Here is a 25,540-nt window from a genome sequence, read left to right on the forward strand (position 1 = left end):
CCACTTAATATTGATTAGTCAAACACTGGGGAAGACTCCAAATCACAATCAAGGTTAAAAAACAAAACAATCCAGGTAAAAGTTGGCCAGTCAAGGCTACAACTGTTGTGCTAGTATCAGCATTGCTGCATACCTAGCGACAATTATGCACACTATTCATGCAGCTATCAAGGGGTGGCAATATTGCACGGGAGCTGTACCTCCACAGATCAGCAACAACACACTATACAGTCACGTTACCTTTTTGCCTGGAGTGGCAGTGGTTGGGGGACTCATCCATGTCAAGCACGTGCACTGCACCAGTGTGGGGGATTCGCGTAGCTCGCAGGTGTTCACGTCCCACACGTGTACACGACTATTATAAATCACCGCCAGGTAGTTGTCGTCCTTGTTGAATGAGACAGGAGGGTGTCGTATATCTGTCATCTTCTACCACGTGTTGCACTACTCTGAAGCGCTGGCGCTTAAACTTTTGCTGTGATCAATCTCAAAATCATTACGCTTGCTGTCCATTTGGCCGTGAATATTTTGCTATATTTCTTAACAATCACGTTTTGTGTAGATAAAAGTTTTCTTTTCAAGATATTCGGGGTTGTAATTGCGCATTAAAATTTAATTATTACTGAGTGCGCATAGAATAGAACAGCTAATTCGGCATTGCTTCTGCTGCTTGGATTCCCGATGGCCAGTCCGCTAAGTAACGTGAGTTTATCTTATGCAACGTTTGTTATTCTGGTCTCTGTATATTGACAATCCTACACGTGACCACTTCAGGTTAACTTAAGTTTCAATTTAACTGCTTAACAGAATTGAAAGTACATACTGAAAGCTTGGTGACTGCAGGGGGAGTACAATACTGAGCGTCTACCAGACTCCTGCTCTAGTAGTCACTCTATAGTCACAATGTCTATGTGTCTATGTACATGTGTAGTGTAGACTGCATGTGTGCAGTGTGTAGACTGTTTCATCAGTTAATTTGACTTAATATCTTCCTGTTATGGACACTCAGGTTATTGATTTAATGGTGTGTAAAATTGCTTAGGCCACCAGTACTGTTCCTCGACCTGCAGCTTGCATGTGGGTGGCATTGCAGTTTGTTCACTATATTCCATTACTTGGTATGTACCTTTCGAGTGCAATCATTTGTGTCGGCCATAAGAAAACCACTCATGAGATGGTATAACAGCAACATTTTATAATATTGAGTAAAGGTTATTGTAGTCAGCTATAGAGTCCACTGTTCTGTTGAGATCGGCTTTTTCCAATAGGAAATCAACGTCTAACTTCTGTATTCCCAGATTTTATTTATACAGCACACCATATTAATGCTGATTGGTTTAACTGATCACTTCATTCGTTATATCAGTGGTTGAAGTAATGGTCAGACAGAATACCTGTAGGTAGAAAGATTCACCCAGACAAAAAAACATATATCAGAGTTGACAATATTTCAAGGATAAAATGTCTAAACGACTGTCTGATTAAAAAATGGTTTTGTTTAGGCGCTATGTTCTATCTTGTATGTTGATGAATATCAATGCATGAAGAATTCAAGATCCCAAGCTAGCTCTTAATAACACTTGACAATATTTCAAGTTGTCTCTGGGAATTGAGTCACCAAGTGATTCGGAATGGTCAACATTGTTTGTGCCTTCAAAATTGTCTTATTGTGGGTCCTTAATGAGATGGTATAACAGCAACAGATCACATTAATATTGAGTATAGATTATTGTAGTAGTCAGCTACAGAATCCACTGTTCTGTTGAGTAGACTTCTTCCAACAGGAAATCAACGTCTTCCTAGATTTTATTCACCATATTAGTACTGATTGTGGTTTTTGGTTTAAGTGTGGCCGTTACATTTTAAAAGTTATTGTAATATATAGTGAACAGAGCACATAAAGTTATGGAACTCTAAATGTCCACCAGATGGCACTACATGGCTAAAATTTAGTTATCTAGAATTCACTCCCCAGTTTGAGAAAGACTTCTTCCAAATTGACATGTGAAGTTGTAGTCTCAGGTAAAACTGCTACATATTCCTTATACAGTATCATATTAGAACTGATTGTGGGTTGAGTTTAAGTAGTCAACACTGGAGAACATAAAGTTTGCTTAGAACAATTGAGATAGAGATTAGAGAACAGTCACTACATTTCTGGAGGTGCCCAAATTAACGATTAATGCTGAGCTAAATCTTATGAACATAATAGGATAAAAAAACAAGATAGACTTTTTCACAAGATTGTTATTATAGCATATAGTGGCTGAACACAGAATCGTCTTTTACAATGACTGCTCCAGTATGAACATGGAGTTGCACAACACAAGATTCCTTCTGCTAAGTAGACAGGAATATTTAATGATTTTTTACATAAATTCTAGAACAAGACTTAAAGATCAGGATTACATTTTCCTCATATTGTTCCATTGTCCCCCTCATATAGTCCATACACACGTTCACCAGACTGTGGTACAAAATAGATTGCAGAGGACAGGTGGTGGGGAGGTTGGCAATCCAAGCGTCACAACTACTACAAGGAAAGACCAAACCAATCTATCATCCTGCTGGTAATTGTATTTGTACATAACTATGAGAGTTTGTATTGCAAATGTATACTACAGTGGAATTTCTTTTGTAGCAACGTGTTTCTGGGACTATTAAGGTACATGGCCACTATAACGAGGTGGTCTTATTACTGAAGTCATGAAGTACACCTTAGCCGTGTTTGGGACCTACATGACATGGTCATTACAATGAGGTGGCCTTATTAATGAGGTCATGAAGTACACCTTAGCCGTGTTTGGGACCTACTTGACATGGTCACTATAATGAGGTGGTCTTATTAGTGAGATCATGAAGTACACCTTAGCTATGTTTGGGGCCTACTTGACATGGTCACTACAATGAGGTGGTCTTATTAATGAGGTCATGAAGTACACCTTAGCTGTGTTTGGGACCTACTTGACATGGTCACTACAATGAGGTGGTCTTATTAATGAGGTCATGAAGTACACCTTAGCTGTGTTTGGGACCTACTTGACATGGTCACTATAATGAGGTGGTCTTATTAGTGAGATCATGAAGTACACCTTAGCCGTGTTGGGACCTACTTGACATGGTCACTACAATGAGGTGGTCTTATTAATGAGGTCATGAAGTACACCTACTGTAATTTGCTTTATTTTCATGCAAATAACTCATGATGAAACTTTTTGTGTAAATTTTTTACTTGACTGCCCTATGAGAATATCTCCATCTTGTATAGTACTGGTAGCTAGTCACTGTAACAACTAGCTAGATTTAAGATAACTTCAAATGAGAATAATTTATAGCTTCCCATCTTCTGCCTGCGTCACACCTAAGTGCCCTCCTTTAAACTTGAAAACTTTTCCTGTGCTGCCATATTGAAGGCTTTCTGTGAAACTTTGCACTTAGTAGTCTCTATATAACTTTCAGGTGCTGTGAACAATAACTGACTTTTGCAATAAAATACTCTAATAGAAGAGTCACTTAACAAAAACAGTTATATTGGGCTGATATAATAAATGTAGACAACATGCCTCCCACCCATACTGAATTTTGAAAATACCTGGACAGGAAACTACGTGTTGTAGTGGCCTAAAGTGTCTTAGTACATACCTCCAGTGTTAAAGGCAGCAAGACACACAATGATTGGAGACTTTGGCTACTACTCTAAGATACATTTGGTTTGTAAAAGATTGCATATAAAAATTAATTTACAAAGAAAACGAAGTAAATTAATGTACATGACATGATATGGTAAATATAATGAAGTGGTCTTGTTTATAATGTTGTTGCTACGTAAATGAGGTTTCACCATGTAAGTATTTTAGTTGTGCATTGTTCTATAGATTTTCCTTGACAACCCACTCACATAGCCTATGTGAAGTTACACAGTATCAGCCCTAAAGTATGTACAGTATACCCTCAGTCATCCAACCCTTGTTTATCTGTACACTCTTTTATCCGAAATTGGAAATGACTGTTCTATTAGAGTATTTCAACAGAGTTCTGTATTATAAATGTACGGACTTCAGCTTTCCAAACAATTCACTTATCTGAACATTTTTTATCATTGCCTGAGAACAAAGGGGTTCAGATAACTGATCATGAGGGTCCACTGTACTAAAATTTTCTTTGAAGTGTTTATTGGTGCATGCCCAACTGCTAATGATGTGACCTCGTGTGTTCCTTTAGTTGATGTAGGAGATCATGTGATCCTGACAAACACAAGACATGTGGCATTCACTGGTAATAAGTGGAAAGACAAGTTGTACCGACATCATACTGGGTGAGATCTGATTGGCTAGAATATTTTACAGACAAGCTTGTTACAGGTACCCAGGGGGGTTACACACTATGACTGCTGAGAAGTTACATGATAAAGACCCAACACTGGTAAGCTATTGAATCTTCTGCAATGGTGACCATTTTGGAAATTGTCAATACTCACACTTACACTTTGGTAAGGATTTCAACCAGTATTGTACTGTACACAACACATGTAGCTTAGGAACACTAAGCTACAGTCTTGACTGAAGGCAGCCAACCATAGTATTTAACTCACTACAGTATGTACACTTACATCCTTTGGCCTGTAGTTCTTGAACTTAGGTGACGTATCACTTGGGCCCATGATATGATCATTATTTATAGTTTAGTCCACAGTAATGCTATCTAATGGCATAAAATGGCTTTGAGTAAAGTTGTTTTCACAACCCTTGATGGTGGGTGGGCAAACTGTTATTGGTGCATTGACAGAAATTGGCTGAGCAGGTTGTTTGGGTCTCCATCTTTAATATAGGTCTCTCATGACATACCTGACCAGAAATAGCCACACTTACAGCACGTAGAATACATCTGGAAACTTTTCAAGAGTGTTCATTTCTATAGTGTTGTGTTCTAGCTGGTCAGTGCCATTGCCACAGCATTCCCAGTGGTTGGCACTCATCTCTGTGAAAAACAACCTGAGAAAAATAGTGGCATATAGCTGTGGAGTAAATGTGTAATATATTGATGTGGCTAGCCATTCGTGGTGGAAAGCGAACTTCAATGGTGTGTGTGTGTACGTAGATCAATAAAATTTAATGTCAAATTTCTTTGTACATATATTGTGTATCAGGTTTGTGTGTTAACTACATCCAGTGCTAGCAGATATTTGTGCAATTACAAAATCTGCAAAACACGATTAGTTTTACTTTATTTGTAAAACCTATATAATGAAAACATTAAAATTGGTGCCTAACGTCCTGTGCACTCAGCTCCAGCCTTCTACACTGTAGCAGTATTCCCTCCTAGCATAAACGTCTAGGATTCCCCGGACAACTCCCATTGTCCTATTTTTCAGAAACCCACTAGTTCTGTTCTATGTATGTACTAATATCTGTTTTCCTCAGGTAATTAAAAAAGCAATTTACGGTATGTTGCCAAAGAATCGCCAACGACAACGACGGATGAAACGTCTATACTTGTTCCCAGATGACATGGATAAGGATCACCCATACAACCAGAATGTGACGCATGAAATATTAGGAGTCACTATTGTACCACGAGCATTAGAGGAATACACACAAGAAGAAATAAACAATTATCCTAAACTGATTGAATGGAACGAATAGTTGTGTGCAACTTGTATTACATGTCATTGTAAAACTACAAAATTTCTGGTATTTCTTTCTAATAAATGTCATACAGGTTTGTTCTTAAATGGTACCCTTTTGTTTTAGACAAAAACTCTTTCCTTCCCACAATGCATCTGGTCAAGAGTTCATAATATAAAAAAAAGAGGCTCTTTTTTTAATATTATGAACTCTTGATCTGGTATATTGCAGTTTTTCTCACAAAATTTAAACCTATAACAAAAAGTTCTAGTACTATTATCAGCCTAACAATAAGGTTAGAAGTGGTTATGATGATGTCAGCGGTAGTCAATAGCAACAAGTCATGTGGTGGACACACTAACTTTCCACCTCAGTCCCTGCAGGATGGAATAGGAGAGCATCTGTTGACCAAACATCGGTGTGGTAATCGGTGGTAGTTGGAGGGATACTTCACTAGTGTGGCTGGTGGCTCTTGAACGAAACACTAGAGTAGAACAAGAGGATTGGTAACTAGTAAATTTCATAAATATATATGTATTATTATGTGTAGTGTGTGTGTATGTGGATAAGTAGTAAATATACATAATATGTGACTATAGATCTGCTCATGCATGTCACACATTATGTTAATTCACACCCCCCCTCCCCCCCAGCCCATTCACCCTTATTGGACAAACATTTTGTTTGCAAAGCCTTACATTGATGTGTAGGGTATAGCTGCACATATCTACTGCAGCTTGACGAATTATATTGAAATACATCAAGCTACGTATTAGCCAATAGAATTAGTATTACACTTGTTTGTCAAGGTCCCTTGACAAAAATCTGTAATGCTAATTTGATTGGCTAAAATAGTGTAGTGTGTTTCTATTAGAAGTAAATGTCCGACTTGACAACTAGTGTCACCAGTGATAGATACCCCCCCAAGGCATAGCAAAATAAGGGGTAACAGTTGCTAAGGTAATGTCATTTTGAGGCCATAGCCATTCATCGTATTACAAGTACAAATTAGGGTTTTAGTGTAGCACACTATTACACACATTGTACATACCAGATGGTTTACTGGATGCTGACACATTTCTGGTGTTGTAGTCATTCTTGTGACAGAAAGTGGACCAAAATGGCAACAGTTCTTGAAAGATGAAGTCCTGTGCATCACCAAGTAGCTCCGACTCCCTGACAAAGACTGAGTGAGTGGGATTCGGTCTCCCATCCAGGTACGATCTAGTCAAGTCCACAATCTGACCAGCTAAAGTTGTCGGTATGTCAACCTAATACAGCATGTAGTAATGGTAGTTATAGCCTCAGGTACTGTATGACACAAGCTAGTGAGTACAGAGGAGTGGGGGAACAGTGTCCGCACAATTGAAAAGTATATACACTCAAATAAAGTGTCCATACAAGCTAGTTCATTCATAAAAAAATGCTGCTGTGATGTGACCAACTCCTGTAGAACTACTCTAATAGAGCATACAGTACACAATTACACTAGAACAATTAACAGAACAGCTACCGTATGTATTTCAAAAATAGAGATATTATTCGCTGTAACTACAAACTTCATACAGATGCAAACATATGTAATACATCTAGTTACAAACATTTTCAGCAATGTAATAATACACTGTGAATAGGTTAACTTGAAGCTTGAAAATCATATGTACCTCTGAGTGGAAGGGGTATAAGCATTGTGGATGGCATTAAGAAGTTAAATTTCCCCAACAAATATTCAACTACACTATCCGAGGAGTGTTCTTGGAAAAATACATATTGAATATTCAGATAATTGACATTTCGATATACAGAAGTTATACACATATAAAGCAAATAGCCTAGCCATATTAATAATTATATGTATGAGCATTTTATTAGCTGAATTATCTTTGGATAAATCATTTCACATAGTACATTACAATTCAACAGTTTACAGCATCCCTCACCTGTAACCATGGGGGACTGGCAGTATCCAGGTAACAATCGACAATAGCCTCAATCTTTTTCTTCAACACGTTCTGAAAAAATAAAGTGTGAATTAAATAAATAAAGTATCGTCAGCATTGTATTGTTACTATACGAATGTACAAAAACCACATCTTAAAAGTAGATGAGCATAAATTCCATCCATGACATACTGCTATCAGAGTATCCCTCATAAATGATTCTTTGTCTATACTGTACAACAGGAAATTTTGTCAAAAGAAAATTTTGACGAATCGGTTATATTCGTCAAATTTTAATTCTTCAAGCAGCCTCAAAAGTCAGTGTTAAGATCTATGATTTATTGCTTTTTGTCAGATTGATTGTGAATTTGTCAAATTTCCTTTCATCAATATTTCCTGTTGTACGGTAACACACAGCCGTTATTTAACAGTAAAAGTATTTCAAATATGTGACTTATATAAGGTCACTACACTAACTTGGTCAGGGTCGGACTTGAACATCACTTTGTACCTCTCTGCCTCAAACCAGAATAACAGGTTCTTGTACAACAATGGCCGACACTTTTGGGGACCGTAGGAATGCAGGAATTCCAGGAAAGATGCCATCTTCTTGCTAAGAGGACCGAGACATTGCCTGAGGGCATTCTGTAAGCTACCAGCTGAGTCTCCGTCAACACTTAAGTTCTGTGGCAACAAAATGACATCACAATTAACAATAGTGACAGGAGAGATGTTAAGTCAGAGTACATACACACGCTAAGAATAATGAAAGCCCCAACAATGTATCAATATAATTTCTTAGCAGCTAAGACTGGTAAGAAATAACTACTCTTAGTATTATGGAATTGCTGATTCAAAATTCAAAACTGTATTATTTGTAGTCCTTGCAGCAATTCTGAATGACTACATTTGCTGTAGCTACACAACAGCAGCAATCAAAGATGAAATGTACACCATTGACCAGAACATGAAAATACACTTATAGTAAATATGGAACAAGAATGGCACATCTCAAGTAAAAGAAGAGAATACCATACACAACATACCCTTTTATTCTTCTTCAGACGCAGCAGGGCAACGCTCCCAAACACTGAACCTTTCGTAGACCCATCCCTGAGTGACTGACCACTAGAGTCACCCCAGTCCATGGAAGGGAATGAGTTAAACTGACTGACCACCACTTCTTTCTGTAAGGTATTGAATACATAATCGTCATTTACCAAAACTGATTATAGCATAAAATAGTAAGCTTGTATACACACATGCTCTAAGTTAAAATAATTGTTGATGGTTTCTACTAGACTCAAGGACAATGTGGGTGAAACTACCTACAAATTACTGCAATTACCACATTTTATATCTTTGAAAATTCTTATACCAAATTAGATAAAAAACAAGCTAAGGATGAGATGAGAGTAGGTGGTCAACCATAGCTACTAGCATCCACCATTAAACTTTGTGTGATGGCACTGTTTGGTGACATTACTGTTTCCATCAATCCTATTAACCACAATGATGTCTGTCTTGTACCAAAAAAGTAAGCTCAGTGTAAAAGTACGTGTTTTTTCGGTGACAACTACAGCAGTCACAGTTACTAGGTTCCTCAATAAGCCTCAAGATATCAAATTATCAGGAAATTACAAATAATGACATGACCATTCAATTAGAGTATTATCAGCTGTATGTTCTGTTACATTCATTAGAACTTTACAGGAAGAAACTTGTACAGCCTTAGCTTAATCATATGAAGAGGTTTTTACATGGAATGGACATAATTTGACTTAATCACAGAACACTGTAATTTTCGCAAACTAACCTGCAGAACTAATTCACAGTACTTTTGTTTCATTGTAACACTAATGTAGTGAAGGTTAATGGCTGTCAAGACATTGAAATACCTCGTAGTGTTCCCTTCCAAATGTCCTCCATTCAATTCGCCATAGAAAAAGTAAGTGATTTTCAACCTTAAAATGACGCGCTTAAATTTCCTCTGATTTCCTTCTGCTATAGCTCATCTTAATCGCTATTCACTGCTCTTTCCAAATCTGGTTCGGAATCCGAGGTATCTATCACGTGTCGCGGGTTATTACGTCTTAAATTGCAGGCCCCCAAAACGCCCAATACAAAATGTATGGGGAAATTTGCTACACCCGATCGGTTTAGGCCATTTTGATGCACCTAAATTTCCATGAATTTGACTTCTTTTGGTATCATTGTACTCGCAGCGAGTTTCTCTACATGTATCAAATTCGGAAAGTTGTTAAACAGACTCAAGGTAGGCGGTACACGATAATTAATTTAATTTTTAATGGTTTTTCAATCAAAATGTATTGGACATGCCTGTTCCAGCTGGCATTTTGCCATGGACAAATGTCCGCAAACTTCTTCATATGACTTAGCCCCTGAGAATGAGAGATGCATTTCAATTGCTTTACTGCAATGAATAAAACAATGTATGCATACACACAAACATACAGACCAACAGATACACTACAAATAATATACACATTACCGATCCTTGGATATATTTCTGTAGCACATTTTCAAACTGAGGCACTAAAGCTTTCTGTAGCTCCACCAGATCGTCAGCAGTTGGGGTATTAAACTCCCTCACTACTTGGAGACTGTCTCTTAACACATCAGGTACCATCACTGCCCTAAACAATTAAAGTATTAATTTAAATAATTATGGAAAATGCTTTCACACTCAATTTACTACTATATATGCACAGCTAGTTTGTATGTATTAGTATATGTAATCCGACAACCATAGCAACTGTTACTAAGTAACAGAAATTCAAAAAGTAACCACTGCAAAAGACGAACTACACTTAGCAACCATTGCTATGGTCCCAAAATGATATTTACCTTAGCAAACTTTACCTAGCAACCATTGCTGAGCAACTGTGCTATGGGGTATCTATCACTATGGTAACACTAGTTTTCAAATCAGACATTTATTTCCAATAGGAACACACCACACTATTTAAGCCAACTGGATTAGTATTATAAATTTTAGCCAAGGGACTTGACAAACAAGTATAACACTGATTCTATTGGTTAATCACTTGGCGTATTTCAAAATAATACATCAAGGTGCTATTGAGAGTATTATATTGTGACACATTCACTTGTTGGATTAGTATAGGTAATCACACACATTTGAGTGCAATTAGGGAAAATTGTACAAGTAACAATCAAAATTGCATGAGGCAAAGCTGAGTGCAATTTTGATTGTTACGAGTACAATCATTCCATAATTGCACGAAAATGTGTGTGATTGCCCGCTAATCACATAGTGACCACCCTTCATGGTTTGTAGTACACATCTATCCAGTTCTATGTGGCCATAAACTTCTACCAAGTGATTGCATCATCCTTCTTTGTATTACATCATTTGTTGTTGCACTTAAAAGGCTTCACATATCAGCAATTCTGATTGGCTACTCAAAATGTCTACACATGTTGCACTTGAAAGGCTTCTATTGTCAGCTTATTTGAATGGCTATTCACTATATCACTTTTGGCTACTTTACAGTGCAATTACAGAAACAAGGCCATGCGATTTGGGATTAATTGCACTCCTACTATTGAGACTAATGTATGGCAAACTAAATCACTATGTGATTATATACATAATAGTTCTCACAAATTATTTGCATTTATATAGGGTCGACCACAACAAAGTTAGTTTGCATTCAACTGAGTCCTTAGCATTTTTGTCACATGGGTCATCAGCTGCCAAAACATACACAGTACTACTGTGAGCAAAGAACAGTAGCACAGTATACATACATAGAAAATATAGAAGGAGCAGAGTGCCAGGTAAAATAGTGAACATTAAGACAGCCAAGTTTCTATTCGACAAGCTAGACAATTATCTTACTTTTTAGCACTTTGATAGATGAACGTCCTGCAGGTAGAACATTAAATAAGACAACAACAATAACTACGCACTTGTGTAGTTTAATGCCCTTGGCAATACGTTGTGATTCCTTTGACTCAGGTATTCGACGGTAAGTACCAATTGCCTTCCATGCCTGCAGGCTATGTAGTTCACGTGATGATGAACCATATATGGAAATAAGATAAGACTCAAATGAAGCAATAGCCCTACAGAATAAAATGGAACATTTATGCAATATTTTAATGGTGTGCCATAAATAGACATACCTTTGATTTCGTGCCAGTGTATCCAAGGATACCACTCTATCTAGATCAGCAGGTTTCCGTCGTATCCTACGTCTCACAGCTACTGCTTTAATACGTACATGTTTCTTGGCTTTTGGTTTAGGCTGGTCATCCTCCATAGCAACAGGATGGAATGGCTGATCACCAGTAGTAACACAACTGCAGAAATGGTAAATGAACATGACAATAAATAAAATATAAGACAGCACTTAGTGAAATATGGTTGCCTTCTTCATGCAAGGAAACTGGCATTAATTTGTACACTTGACATGTTCACTTTAAGGTATTAGTATTGAAGTGGCCTCTAATTTTATATTCATAAACAAAAAGCACAGAAAGACACTAGTTGGATCAATGGTAAAGGATACCCGAATTGTGCACTCCCCTGATAATTTCATTGTAAAATACAGGAGTGGCTCCAGGGGAGTTTCTGAGGTTTCCGAAGACCGGTCACATTTAGATCGAGATACTCTAATAGAGCAGGCACTCTAATATAGCAGTCACAGTATTCAGAGAAGTAGTATAACAAACTATGAAGTTGTGAATAAAGATTTTTATGTGCTTTAGCAGTGATACAAACATTATTTAGCCATTCTTAGGAGATGTTGACCTTCTTTTTTTTTTGGTCTTCACCTAAAATCTAGCTGTGCTTTTGATCAGAAACCAGTCACCACAAATCCTGGAGCTGCCTATGAAATATATAAAATTGTCTACAACAGAAGGCAGGCATGCATGAATGTAGGGACATACATTTTTGAATGTCACCAGTGGACCATAATTTAATTTTTTTTTCTTCTATGTAATTGTCAAATAAGTAATGATAGATCACTACAGCATTGCTTTGTACAACTTCTCTGTAGCTATACAAAATATACTACAGCTTACTCTTTAAGACTCTCATAGTCTCTATGTAGGAATGTCTTCCAGTGTTGTTTCAGTACAGAATAGACTTTCAACTGTGAACAGTAAGAAAACAGGTCACTACATAGTGCACACATTACATACACACATTGCACGCACATCACACACACGCTACACACATTGCATGCACGCACACACACATCACGCACACACGCAAACACTACACTACACGCACACACCACACACACACACACACATACACACACACACACACACACACACACACGCACACTACACACATGTACAGACACACACATGCATCATGCCACACCGCTACACACATGATTGTATTCGTACCACTATACCACACATTACACCGCACTCTGTGACAAACATGTACACACACACACACACACACACACACACACACACACACACACACACACACACACACACACACACACACACACACACACACACACACACACACACACACACACTTGTTGTTCAGATAACACTCTGGTGATTTCTTCAACATCAGATGATTGTAGTGCAGTATATATCAACTGTGTCTCAACCTTTGTGAGCTGTATCCATTTTGGACTCCCTGTGATGTGATGGTACATGATACTTAATATGGTTAGAGGCACTAGTAGTACACTCTTGTTATATGAATAAATTCCATACTTGTTCACTGAGTATATTTATAGAGTACCTTCCACTAGAAATGTTCTCCATAGCAACCATGCTTTCTGCATAGCAACCAAATGTGGTGGATGTTGTTCTAGTAATCCAGTGTAGTCTTCTATGGCTTCCCAAAACTCTAACAGGCACGACTCTCTCTGAAGTCCAGCACTACACAACAACAAAAACACAGCTACAATAGTGAAATACTTTAGTGCAAAGCTGTAAGCTGATTTTGAATATTAAACATCTGCTATATGGTAGACCTTCAGTTCTTTGAACTCCGGTTCTCAAATAAAAAAATAAGTGAATTGTTTTAATTAAAACCCACTTATAAGGAGCTTCATTCAAATACTCTAATAGAACATATCATACATCCCAAAATACTCTAATTGAACAATCATTTTCCATACAAGCAAGGGTGAAGATATTTGACCGTCGGAAAACTCAACATCATAATGATTCGTACTGTACAGTTAATTTGACTTCTAAAAAAATTGTTAAAATCTTTGAGTGCTTGAGCCCGCCTAACTTGGTTAATCCACAAGTATATCTAGTCTAGCAAAATATCAATGTTGCACATACTCAACACAAGTAACCTACACTGCCAAATATTTCTGGAATGGGTTGCCGGCATTTTTGTTGGTGATCATTCCTGCATAGAATGGATCCTGTGAAGACTTCTCATAGGAGTTGTCTGGTGTGCTCATTGCACTGACATCAAAACATCCTGAGGACTTGCCATATGGCTTAAATACTGGTCTGCTTTTCACCTTCTTGTTGTAAGCAGAGGTCTGCTCATAACTAGCAGTGGGGTGTTGAGGAAGTGGTGTAATGGACCTGTAGAATATGTAATTTGGTAGTAATGAAAGGAGGGACTGGATCACATGGGTGCACTAACATAAGCAACATACTAAGCCTCCAGCAAGCACTCATATCTTGTGCAGGCAAATTCTCCAGGGGCAGGACTAGTATAGTAACCCACAGAAGGTCTTACAAAGAGAGACCATGGAACCCAAAGTTCCACAAGGACCCAAACACCACTAAGCTAGACAAGGACAGTTGGGTATTTGCTTGCTTCTCCATTTAACACCAGGCAAACTTACAGCTGGGTGGGCTGCTTCAGAAGGCCACCAGGTCCCCATTTAAAGACTGAAGCAATGTGAGTAAAGTTAGGAAACAACAGCAACAGCAACTGGAAATTGAACCTGGAACCCCAGGAAAATGCTCTAGCCACTTGGCTATATATGCTGCCTCACAGTAATGTCATGCACACACACACACGCACGCACACACACACACACACGCACGCACACGCACACGCACACACACTAACCTTCTAGTTGGTTTACCAATCATGAAGCGAGGTAGCCAGTATGATCTCAACTTACTCAACACATCTCCCTGAGAACTAGTCAACCAAGTGTAATCTGGTGTACCCGTAACTAGTGAAGGATAGCCAAGACTGCACAACAAACTGGAGTATTTACTTTGGAATTCCCTGAAATAAACACAATTACACATACATAAAGCATAAATACATAATACCAAACCACTTCATCACACAAATTACGCTGGGCCTTACTAAATACTGGTAGGTGGCTGTATTTAATAGCTAGGTGAGTTACCAAGCAATTTTAAGGGTTAAAAACATTATAGATTGTGGTTTATAGCTTTCACAAGTTATAAAAACTTTGTTTTCTGGTGTTGTTTACTTCAAAACCAAGAATGTTCAACAAATTTTATACCAAGGAAAAGTTTACTGTCACTCCCAGCAACCTGAATTTTACATTATTTGTATGTGATGGGACAACTGTTGCTAGATAATGTATGGGAAAGCTATGAAGCTATCTTATGACCTATATAATACTATCCTTTTAAAATTGGAGAAGTTGCTTTAGACATTCACACCTACAAATTTCGCGTTACTAAAATAGTCTATTACAAATGCGTACGTACATGGATCACTAACTTAAATACAGATGAAATACTCCATAGGCCATCAGAGGTGTTAGAAGTGTGGGGGTTAAGGTGATGTTTGAGATGTTCAGCATCCATCCAATAGTGAAACAGGATTGCTCCATTAGTGTAATATAGGAATGACTTGAATTCTGACATCCCCTGCACCTAGTTACAAAGCACACAAATAACATTAGCACATATACAGTCACTCAGACAAAAAAAACTATTGTAGATATTAGATTTAATGTCATGGCCTACATACAGCAGAACCCGTCTTAGTGGCCACAGATCAACTAAATTGGAAAACTTATACACAATCAATTATTATGCAGCATTTGTGTGCTAAAGAGGCCAAGAAATTATGGGCTGCAGGTGGCTGGCCTAGACAACTTCCTATGTCAACAAATAAAAGGTACATTTACACAGAGATAACTTACACTTTCGATGGCTCTCATGGCTGGAGTGATCTCCTTTTCTCTCTGTTTACTCCTTTGTTTGGAGGAGCTATTGTCTCTCAAGTCACTACCAGGCTCATCCAGTCCACCAGTCAACTCCCCTTCACTGTCACTCCAAATAGCAGGATCCAGTGATACACTATTGAGGTCACTGTTGACATCACAAGGTGGTGTAGTGTTACCATTGAAGTCTTTTGAGGCATGCTCAATTTTCTGATCCATCAATGCCTGCATTATACCCTGTAGTGGGACTACAAGACATGCTAGTATTTTCTGAAGAAGAAGCAGAGCTGTTTAAACTTCTTTCGTCTTCCTCTTCAATTTTTGATAGCACAGGGGATAAATGATGATGCGAAAAATCTACTGGAGGAGATGTGGTTATTACTGCTGGTAGTTGTAAGGTTACAAAGCGATTAGCATCTTCCAAGTGCACTGACGGGCTACTAATTGTACTGCCTTCTTCTTCAATCTTGGGTAGAGATGGTGAGCGTTTAATGGAAGGTCTCCTACCAGAACAATTGGCATCATCTTCACCAATTAAAGGTTTTGATGGTGGAATCATTGACTCATACATGAGATGTGAAAAAGTTGACGTCTTGTTATGACCCGAGGTAGGTTTTTCTGTAGGTACATGTAAAGTGGGTAAGTTTGAAAATGACGTTTGGTGTTCTTGATTTAATCCCTCATCAGGTCTGGTCACACCACTTGAAGTCAACTGGGTACACAGTGTGTACTCACAGTATAGGTCAGAGCTGTAAAAGTAACCATGACAACATTTAAAACACCGAAAACCATACATCACAATTTTTTTGACACAAATATTTTAAAATATGTTTTAAAAAGGACAATTAAAAAGTGCAGGGTTCTACCCAGGAATTCCTGAGTGGTGGCCTAAAGTTAACATGAACTGATAAGCTATGTGTTGTATTAGAATACTTGTGTGTTATATTAGAGTATATTGTATGTACATCAGTGATATATGTAAGAATTGTACTGGTCGGATTATAGAGGTACTGGTTGAATATTAGAGGTGCTGGTCTCTTTGAACCACTGCTGACCAGTGTGGGCAGAACCCTGAAAGTGTGCACAAAACGTAAGTTACACAATATAAAGCTGTGCATGTTTAAAAAATACATCGAGTACACAAACAGCTGAATATCAGCCCTTCTAGGTACGTATTTATCCTGTCTCACAATAGGACACTTTACTCAACGATTTCACTTAGGCTCCTAGTAAACACCTTGTACAGGCTGTACCTTCTGTGTTCACCCTCCAGTGTGCAACTGGTAAAGTTGATAATAAAGTTTACACCATGCATATACAAGGTACATACTAGATAAGTGTATGGCCTACTTTTTAAACAGCTCATATCGTTCTTTTTCCAGCCACTGAAACATGACGTCTTTTTGACTGGGGGAAAGCACCAGTGGTTGCCATAGCAATGACCCAGTAGCAGTATCACAGGAGTGTAGGAAGGTATCATCTTCAACATTGTCTGGGAAAACCTGCAACATATACAAGTTAGGAGCAACTATAGTATACAAAAACAAAAGTAAACAAAATGACCCATTTGTGAATGGTTGTGATTACATTTATTATAACTTGAGATCTATAGCAGACTTGTACTATCTGATACAAGTTCACATACGCATATGTTAAAACACTTGAAGTTAAGCATATACCACCCCACCCAGAGGGGATTTGTCAACCTACAGTACTAGGCATAGGACACACCCTAATCCTTTTAGTATCCTTGATCAAGCTCTGGGATGGAACAACCTACACAAGGTTTATTTAATTGGACCTTGCTGGAAACACTCCCATTCTGATTCCACTCCAAATAAATTACCTGTTGTGCACCCAAGAATATTTGCATGTGAGCCGGGCTGGCAGTCCATTTCCATTATGATGTTGGCAATTTTTCTAGCCATATATTTAACAGAATGCTGCATAAAGCATGCAGGAATATGTGAATTTGTGCCGACTTGATAGCACACTGACGTGTGACCTGATACCTCACTTTTTATACTCAGCCTGTACAGTAGGAGGAAAACAACGGAACATTTTATTTCTGACAGTAAACAGACACAGGTGGTGGACAGAAAACAAAATTTATTATAGAGTGGCCTTAGGAGTTATATATACAAGTATAAGAAAAAATTTGGAATTTTAAATTAGAGTAGGGACAGTATATAATGCTGCAATAAAAAGTACTGAAACAAGCTGGATTGGAGTAGTACGTAATGTCCGAATACTGTAAAGCAATAAGAAGTGAATATCCCTACTGTGCTACACTCAATGCACAGTAGGGATATTCACTTCTTATTGTTTTACAGCATTTGGACATTACGTACTACTCCAATCCAGCTTGTTTCAGTACTTTTTATTGCAGCATTATACACTGTCCCTACTCTAATTTAAAAGTGTTGCACAGTAAGGATATTCACTTCTTATTGTTTTACAGCATTTGGACATTACGTACTACTCCAATCCAGCTTGTTTCAGTACTTTTTATTGCAGCACTATACACTGTCCATCTCTAATTTAAAATTCTAATTTTTTCTTACACTTGTTTGTGAAGTTTTTTTGCAAGCTCATGACCACAAAATAACCTGCTTTTCACAAAACCAGTCACAATACTTTAAGAGTTAATCACAGCACTATTATACTAGATTATGACTCATACAATAACAACTGATCAGTGGGTGTGGCTCAACATAAGCCTGCAGACAATAATGGACATGGATTTGTGCATGCCTACAGACTGATAAATGGGTGTGGCTACCATATGTCTACAGACAGTAATTTACGTAAGTGGGCGTGGCTCACGAAAGAAGCAGGGATATGCTATTACGTGTAGTAACACGTCCACATTTAATTTAGCATATGTCTACAGACAGTAATTTACGTAAGTGGACGTGGCTCACGAAAGAAGCAGGGCTACACTATGACGTGTAGTAACACGTCCACATTTAGTTTAGCAAGTGGGGTCAGACCCGAATAATCTGTAAAGCGGGACCTGGATGACCCAACTTGTGTTACTAAATAAACTTATTTATTGACTTACACATTGCTATATAGTTCACCACAAGTTGCTCTCACTCAACAGCATGTCACATACACGTGTGTTCAAAAATAGTTTGGTGCACCTGGTGACCACATGTATTCGAATAGTTTGATGCAATACACACTAGTAGATGGAAGCTGTACAGTAGTCTATTAACACTCAGCGGTAGAACCTTGACAGATGGCCATGGTAAAGAAGGATAGAAGGGTAAGACAATAGCGCAAGCATTGGATGTTTATCAATATACCAAAGGTTTTTTCTTAAGTGAACTAGAAACGTTTCTGCGAAAGAATTAAGGCTGTAGCTGTAGCCAGTATTCCGCTACGCTTGACTGAAGGCGTCAGGCAGGCAGGCAGGCAGGCAGGCAGGCAGGCAGGCAGGCAGGCAGGCAGGCAGGCAGGCAGGCAGGCAGGCAGGCAGGCAGGCAGGCAGGCAGGCAGGCAGGCAGGCAGGCAGGCAGGCAGGCAGGCAGGCAGGCAGGCAGGCAGGCAGGCAGGCAGGCAGGCAGGCAGGCAGGCAGGCAGGCAGTAGAAAATTCCATTGACTAAATTTAAAAAAAAATTCTGTAGCAACTTGACGGAAACGTTTCGGGTTAATCTGAAGATACTTTTTACCCAACCAATACTGTCATGTCGTTGTGAGGAAAAATCACGGCAGGTTTTTGGGTTATATTATATCACGGATCGCCCCCACACCTTCGATGTCCCTACTATACAGTACTATCGTACTGTATGATATTAGGCCACTCCAAATCTGTTTCCTGTCCTGGACTCAGGCATATTTGCATGCGGGCAGGCGGCCCATTTCCATTGTTTCATTATAATATTGGCAGCTTTTCAAGCCATTATTTGCCTGGCAAAAGCATAAAAAGCTGCATAAAAGCATGCTTAAGCTTGTTCTTTCCTTTTAAAGTTGCAAAATAGCACAAACGTGAAGTCTGTGCCAACGTGATAGCACTGCTGACACTGTTCAAGGTAGGTTTTACTGAGTCTGTCAGTATGTAAGAATAACCAGAAAATAATGGAATAATTTAAAGCTGATAGTAACCAGATGCAGGCGGTGGACGGAAAACAGAGAAATTATTTGGAGTGGCCTTATACACACATTAATGATTACATACAGTTAGTCACACTTTGATTTGTATTACCAGAGGTACGTATTATCACAGTACCACAATCCTTGCATGGCTTACAGTCCATCAATTGGAACAAGATCTCTTATTACTAAAAGATTGGTCAATGAAGTGGTTGCTGAATTTCAACATTGTTAAGACATTTGTTATGCATCTGGGTAACTCTAACTCATGTCATACATATTATATGGATGGACAACCCCTACAGGTAGTATCAGAACATAAAGACTTAGGAATAATAGTGGATTCCAGCTTAAAGTTCCATAGCCAAGCAACCTCTGCTATAAACAAAGCCAATCGTGTATTGGGATTGATCAAAAAATCATTTAACACTCTAAATAGAAAGACCCTTCCAATACTCTACAAGGCTCTGGTAAGACCTCACCTTGAATATGCTAATGTTGTATGGGGACCCAATTATATTGGAGATTGTAACAGGATGGAGAGAGTGCAAAGAAGAGCCACTAAATGTGTTCAGGATCTGTCCAATTTAGAGTATGATGAACGTCTGGTTACCCTCAAGCTTCCTACATTGTCATATCGAAGGCACCGTGCTGACATGATTATGCTATATAATATCTTACAAGGGAATGTTAATCTTCAACCTGAATTATTTTTCCACCTGAATTTGTCAAGTGCCACAAGGGGACATGACTTCAAACTTTTTAAACCTCATGCCCAAAAGAATGTTCGCAGTAAATTCTTTTCAGTAAGAACCATCAATTCATGGAATAATTTACCCAATTATGTAGTGTCGTCTAATTCTACTGACAATTTTAAAATTTTGATTGATAACTTTTATTCTGAATGTAATTGTTTATTGTAATGAGCAGGACTCACAGGCATAATGCCTTTTTCTCTGTATTTAATAATAATAATTCTAGCGCACCCCAATACACAGCATTGATGTATACAATTAATAAAGGATCTATACAGCTTCATGTGCATGCAATACAGTGTCACACATACTGCTACTCTCAAGAACGCGTTGAAATAATCCGTTAAGAGGTGATCGTCCTTCAGTTTCCGCCTAAGCATATCCCATCGAGCAATATTCAAATGTTTGGTTGTCAGGCATGTCTTGAAGTAAAAGGTGTGAAGCGTAGTGTTTCATAGTTACCAATCTTCGCGCCAATCAACACCATGCATAAAATGGCTCACCTCTTCATTCCCCACCGGCCATCGTGTTCTGATCCATCCCAACGACACAACGTTTGTCCGACAAACTGATTTTCTGATATACTAGACATTTCTTGCAGGAGACATTAACCCCTCGAAGTAGAGAACCCACAAGTAAAAGTTTGTGACAATTACTTGGCACCCACGTGATCCCTTCCACTTGACGAACATTGAACTCTGACTCGATGCTTGGACTACCTTAAGTGCTCCAACGATTTAGCTACCGACTGATGTAACACTAGTAATAGTGACCAGGCAGCTAGTATCCAAGGCGGACTTCGAGTCTAATTGGCTTTGGTGGACAGTGTAGCTAGGGGAGTATATAGCTACAACTGTATAATAGATAAAAGTTAGTAGTAAAAAGTTGTCATTAAAGGTGTTTCAGATTGCTAGTAATTGCTGGGATCACTGCAATAGCAAAGCATTTCATTTAAAGACATTTAATTGCTGGAATAGTTGCAATAAAGCTATTGACTGGTTTTCACCCTGGGCAACTTTCCTTCCTGTTAAGAGCTTCTTCTGACACATTGCCCACAGCAGTCAACTTGCACCGTTGGCATATCCAATGTGGTGCCAAGTGTACATTGTGTGATTCCAACCATCCAACAACAGCACACATTTTGGGTGGCGGCTGTCCAGTCGCTCTATCGCAGCAACGGTACACCTATAGACATAATAAAGTTTTACATATTCTGGCATCCAAGCTAACAACCTTCTTCGCTGACTGTCATGATGTCAAGGTCCACGCTGACCTTCACTCCAATGATTCTCCACCTGAAACTATTCCTTCATCTGTCTTAGTCACCCCCTATAGACCTGATGTTGTTATCTACAATGCTCATTCCTCATTGATGGGTATTGTAGAACTCACATGTCCACTCGACTCAGTTCAGCACATCGAATCAGCCTGTGACCGCAAACAGTTTAAACCAGAATATCAACAACTTTTGGCTGAGCTGGATTGTTTGAATATTTCTACCTGCTATAGAACTGTATAGAAGTCAGTGTTTTGGGTCACTTTCAACCTAAGTCTGTCCATGCAATCAAGGACGTAACTTGTTTCACCCAGCAAGTATTCTCTTTGTCTAAAGCTAGTATTAGATGACTTTTGAATGAGATGGCATGCAGCTGACTTGGTTCTTATACTCTGTAATGCTAAAGTTGCAGTGATGGTTTACCAAGAAATTTGTTATAACTATAACCAGGGTTCAAAACCAGCACTTCAAAATGCATGCATAGGGAAGGAGATTCAAGGCACAGCACATTACATTTCATTGTGTGATGAACTGGATTTGTTTATACTTAGTGTTAGCTACAATAAAGCGGCTCTATACAGCATTCAAAATCTCTGTTAACATATTATATAGTTAATGCTTTGACAGATGTAAGAATTTATTTGTGTAGGATAGAATACACATGTGCAGTGCCAAATCATTGTGATGTATGTAGATGCAGGAATAGCCAGCAAAACATACCTAATGTGTATGTTGTATGTTTGTGTGAAATATTTTCAACATTACAAGTATAACATGTATCTAGTCCAGAGGTCTGTACAAGTCACAGGCCTACTACAAAAACACTTCTTGCAACATAATATTATTGAGAATTTAATTGTGTTGTTGACTCATATCTGAATAGACCTATTCAGATATTAACTAATAGGGAAATGTCTAGTAATTATAACTGAACTTCATTCATAATATTAACATTCTATGAATGTTTACATATCAAGAGTGCAAAAGTATAAAATTTAAACTATCCAATGCTTTATGAAGAACAGGAATCCCAAGTACACACACAAATAATCAAGTGTTATTTTAAAATTAATTAATGAGACTACTACCACATATCTACATATACCTATTAAAGGTATGCTTAGATCTACATATGATGTGATGATTGTCAATCATAGCTGATGAAGTGAGCAATAGGATTTGTCATATTTTTCTTTTATCTAAGCAGTTACACAGGCTTTCATAATGAAACATATTATTACACATGCATGTCAATGTCTGTGTATATAAAAGAAACTGCATGGACATAATACAGTGGAGGCATAAACTTTTATTTATACAGCAACCACTAACTTGTTTATCAACAATATCTCAAACCTCAAGATACATGGCTGCTACCAAAAATAGCAAGCAGCCAATATAAAAGGACTCTCATTCCCCCTTACTTTATCACAAGCAGTTGATCATGTGGAAAGCTCTCCTCATCATTGCTGCAGCATCTATATCGGATGCTGCATTACCTTGTAACTCTGTGCTAAGAAAAGACCGACCTGACCTGTTTACACAATGCTCGTGTTTATATGGTTCATGGAGCAGTTGGTCACGAACTAGTGGTGTAATATCTTCTACCAACTGTGCTAGTGGGTATCATTATAATGCACAGCGAAGTAGAAAAGACAACAATGGAAACTGTAAGGATGAGACTCAGACAAAATCTTATTGTAAGTAACTATGTACTACATACGAAGTAGTGTATTTGCTTTCATTGTATGGCATACAGGTGAGGCAACACTAGAAGAAAAAGCAAAGATCATGATTACTGCCTTAGGCTTAAAAGCACGTGTAGCTGGAAAGTCATCAGCATACAGTGCTTATAGCAATACTTTGTTCAATCATAAAAGACGCAAAAGTATTTGCTCATTGTCAAGTGGTCAGATATGCAAACAAGGTATGCCGTACGGCAACTTACTGCACATACCATTTTCTGTAACTACTGCATGTACATGTTAAAGGCTATATACCATAAACTTATATCTTATAAAATCGAGCTGAAAATCTTATGTGCAAGTTAAATTCACAGATAATCCACACATGTACATTTATATATGCCACATATATTATGTGTGTGTGTGTTGTGTGTGTGTGCGTTTACTGTGTGTGTTTGTATATAACGTGTGTGTGTATAGCGTGTGTGTGTATAGCGCGCGTGTGTGTATACTGCGTGTGTGTGTGTGTGTGTGTGCTATGTGTGTGTGCTGTGTGTGTATCGTGTGCCGTGTGTGTGTGCTGTGTGTGTGTGCGCCGTGTGTGTGCGCCGTGTGTCTGTCCATGTGTGTGTGTGTGTGTGTGTGTGTGCCGTGTGTGTGTGTGTGCCGTGTGTGTGTGTGTGTGTGTGCCATGTGTGTGTGTGCCATGAGTGTGTGTGTGTGTCCCATGTGTGTGTGTGTGTGTGTGTGCCGTGTGTGTGTGTGTGTGTGTACCATGTGTGTGTGTGCCATGAGTGTGTGTGCGCCATGTGTGTGTGTGTGTGTGCCCACGTGTGTGTGTGTGTGTGCTGTGTGTGTGCCATGTGTCTGTCCATGTGTGTGTGTATGTGTGCCATGTGTGTGTGTATATGTGTGTGCGCCATGTGTGTGTGTGTGTGTGTGTGTGTGTGTGTGCGCCATGTGTGTGTGCGCCATGTGTGTGTGTGTGTGTGTGTGTGTGCCATGTGTGTGTGTGCCATGTGTGTGTGTGCCATGTGTGTGTGTGCCATGTGTGTGTGTGCCATGTGTCTGTGTGTGCCATGTGTGTGTGTGTGCCATGTGTGTGTGCCATGTGTGTGTGTGTGCCGTGTGTGTCACTCTGTGTGTGTGTGCCGTGTGTGTCACTCTATGTGTCTGTGCCGTGTGTGTCACTCTGTGTGTGTGTGCCGTGTGTGTCACTCTGTGTGCGTGTGTGTCACTTATATCTATTGCAGGACGCAGAAGTATTCCATTCAAGGAAGAAGTAAATGAACCTGCAACTATTGAAGAAAATAATGATAATGATATAGTGGACAATGTCAATACACCTGAGATGTTCAATTTGGAAGAATATCTTACAAATGTTAAAACACATCGAAACAAACGTCAGAGTTCAGGAAAAGAAAGGTTTGTTCTTTTTATGTTGGATACATCAGGCAGTATCGGAGCACGCAATTTCAACAAAGTGACAAGTGCAATAGCTGACTTGGTTACTTTACTCTGTAATGCTAAAGTTGCAGTCATGACCTACAGCACTGATGTGTACCGAGAATTTTGCTATGACTGTTACCAGGGTTCAATAATAACTCTTCGAAACACAATAAAAAACATCAAATACCGTGGTGGCTTAAGAGCTACTGGTGATGCAATACGTTGTGCCTGTGACTACATGCTGAATTCACCATGTGGATTTTCCAGGAATATCTACAATCCACCAATAGTTGATGTAATTTTCATTACTGATGGTCATTCCAACACAGGTGAAGATGTATGCACTGCCACCAAATGTCTTGACTCAATTGCTAATGTCAGTGTATTTCCAATTGCTCTTGGCTATAACATTAACTGGAAAGAGTTTAAATGTATAAGAGGCAACAACGGCAATCCAAATGATATACTTAACATAAAAGATATCAATGCCTTATTGAATCTGATACGCACCTCAATTAGCAAGCTTCATCATAATCCAAGCTACTGTATTAATTGA

At 38.6% G+C, this 25,540-nt stretch overlaps 4 protein-coding genes across 5 annotated transcripts in view; 2 read left to right on the top strand and 2 right to left on the bottom strand.

Annotated features, from left to right (window-relative positions):
* The window catches only part of LOC136265736 (WD repeat-containing protein 43-like), a 20,180-nt gene extending 19,591 nt beyond the window's left edge, over positions 1 to 589 (bottom strand). Inside the window, exon 1 of the mRNA XM_066060644.1 lies at positions 241 to 589. Coding sequence (XP_065916716.1) covers positions 241 to 426 — 186 coding nt within the window. The 5' untranslated portion in view covers positions 427 to 589. The remainder of the gene's footprint in view (positions 1 to 240) is intronic.
* LOC136265737 (large ribosomal subunit protein uL13m-like) lies at positions 546 to 5,736 on the top strand. Of its 2 annotated transcripts, XM_066060646.1 has the most exons (6): positions 546 to 702; positions 2,447 to 2,570; positions 4,222 to 4,315; positions 4,362 to 4,422; positions 5,421 to 5,442; positions 5,503 to 5,736. In XM_066060646.1, the coding sequence occupies exons 1-6, from the start codon at positions 682 to 684 to the stop codon at positions 5,640 to 5,642; spliced, it is 462 nt and encodes a 153-aa protein (XP_065916718.1). In that variant the 5' UTR covers positions 546 to 681; the 3' UTR covers positions 5,643 to 5,736. The 2 variants fall into 2 exon arrangements, with proteins under 2 accessions (XP_065916718.1, XP_065916717.1); XM_066060645.1 differs by having other exon boundaries at positions 5,421 to 5,736.
* Positions 5,582 to 15,954, bottom strand: LOC136267446 (uncharacterized). The gene is made up of 16 exons (XM_066062608.1): positions 15,700 to 15,954; positions 15,273 to 15,427; positions 14,637 to 14,801; positions 13,904 to 14,140; positions 13,332 to 13,471; positions 13,117 to 13,223; positions 12,641 to 12,711; positions 11,738 to 11,914; positions 11,522 to 11,677; positions 11,451 to 11,477; positions 10,077 to 10,221; positions 8,611 to 8,751; positions 8,042 to 8,248; positions 7,565 to 7,636; positions 6,676 to 6,895; positions 5,582 to 6,108 (listed from the first exon to the last, which is right to left on the bottom strand). The coding sequence occupies exons 1-16, from the start codon at positions 15,949 to 15,951 to the stop codon at positions 5,966 to 5,968; spliced, it is 2,415 nt and encodes an 804-aa protein (XP_065918680.1). The 5' UTR covers positions 15,952 to 15,954; the 3' UTR covers positions 5,582 to 5,965.
* Positions 15,955 to 23,294: 7,340 nt separating this feature from the next.
* On the top strand, positions 23,295 to 25,540 carry LOC136267447 (uncharacterized). Its single transcript, XM_066062609.1, has 3 exons — positions 23,295 to 23,550; positions 23,610 to 23,777; positions 24,789 to 25,540. Exons 1-3 carry the CDS (start codon positions 23,295 to 23,297, stop codon positions 25,538 to 25,540), a joined length of 1,176 nt encoding a protein of 391 aa, XP_065918681.1.

This window comes from Dysidea avara, chromosome 9 (assembly GCF_963678975.1).
Source record: "Dysidea avara chromosome 9, odDysAvar1.4, whole genome shotgun sequence".
In the NCBI taxonomy this organism is placed as follows: Eukaryota; Metazoa; Porifera; class Demospongiae; order Dictyoceratida; family Dysideidae; genus Dysidea; species Dysidea avara.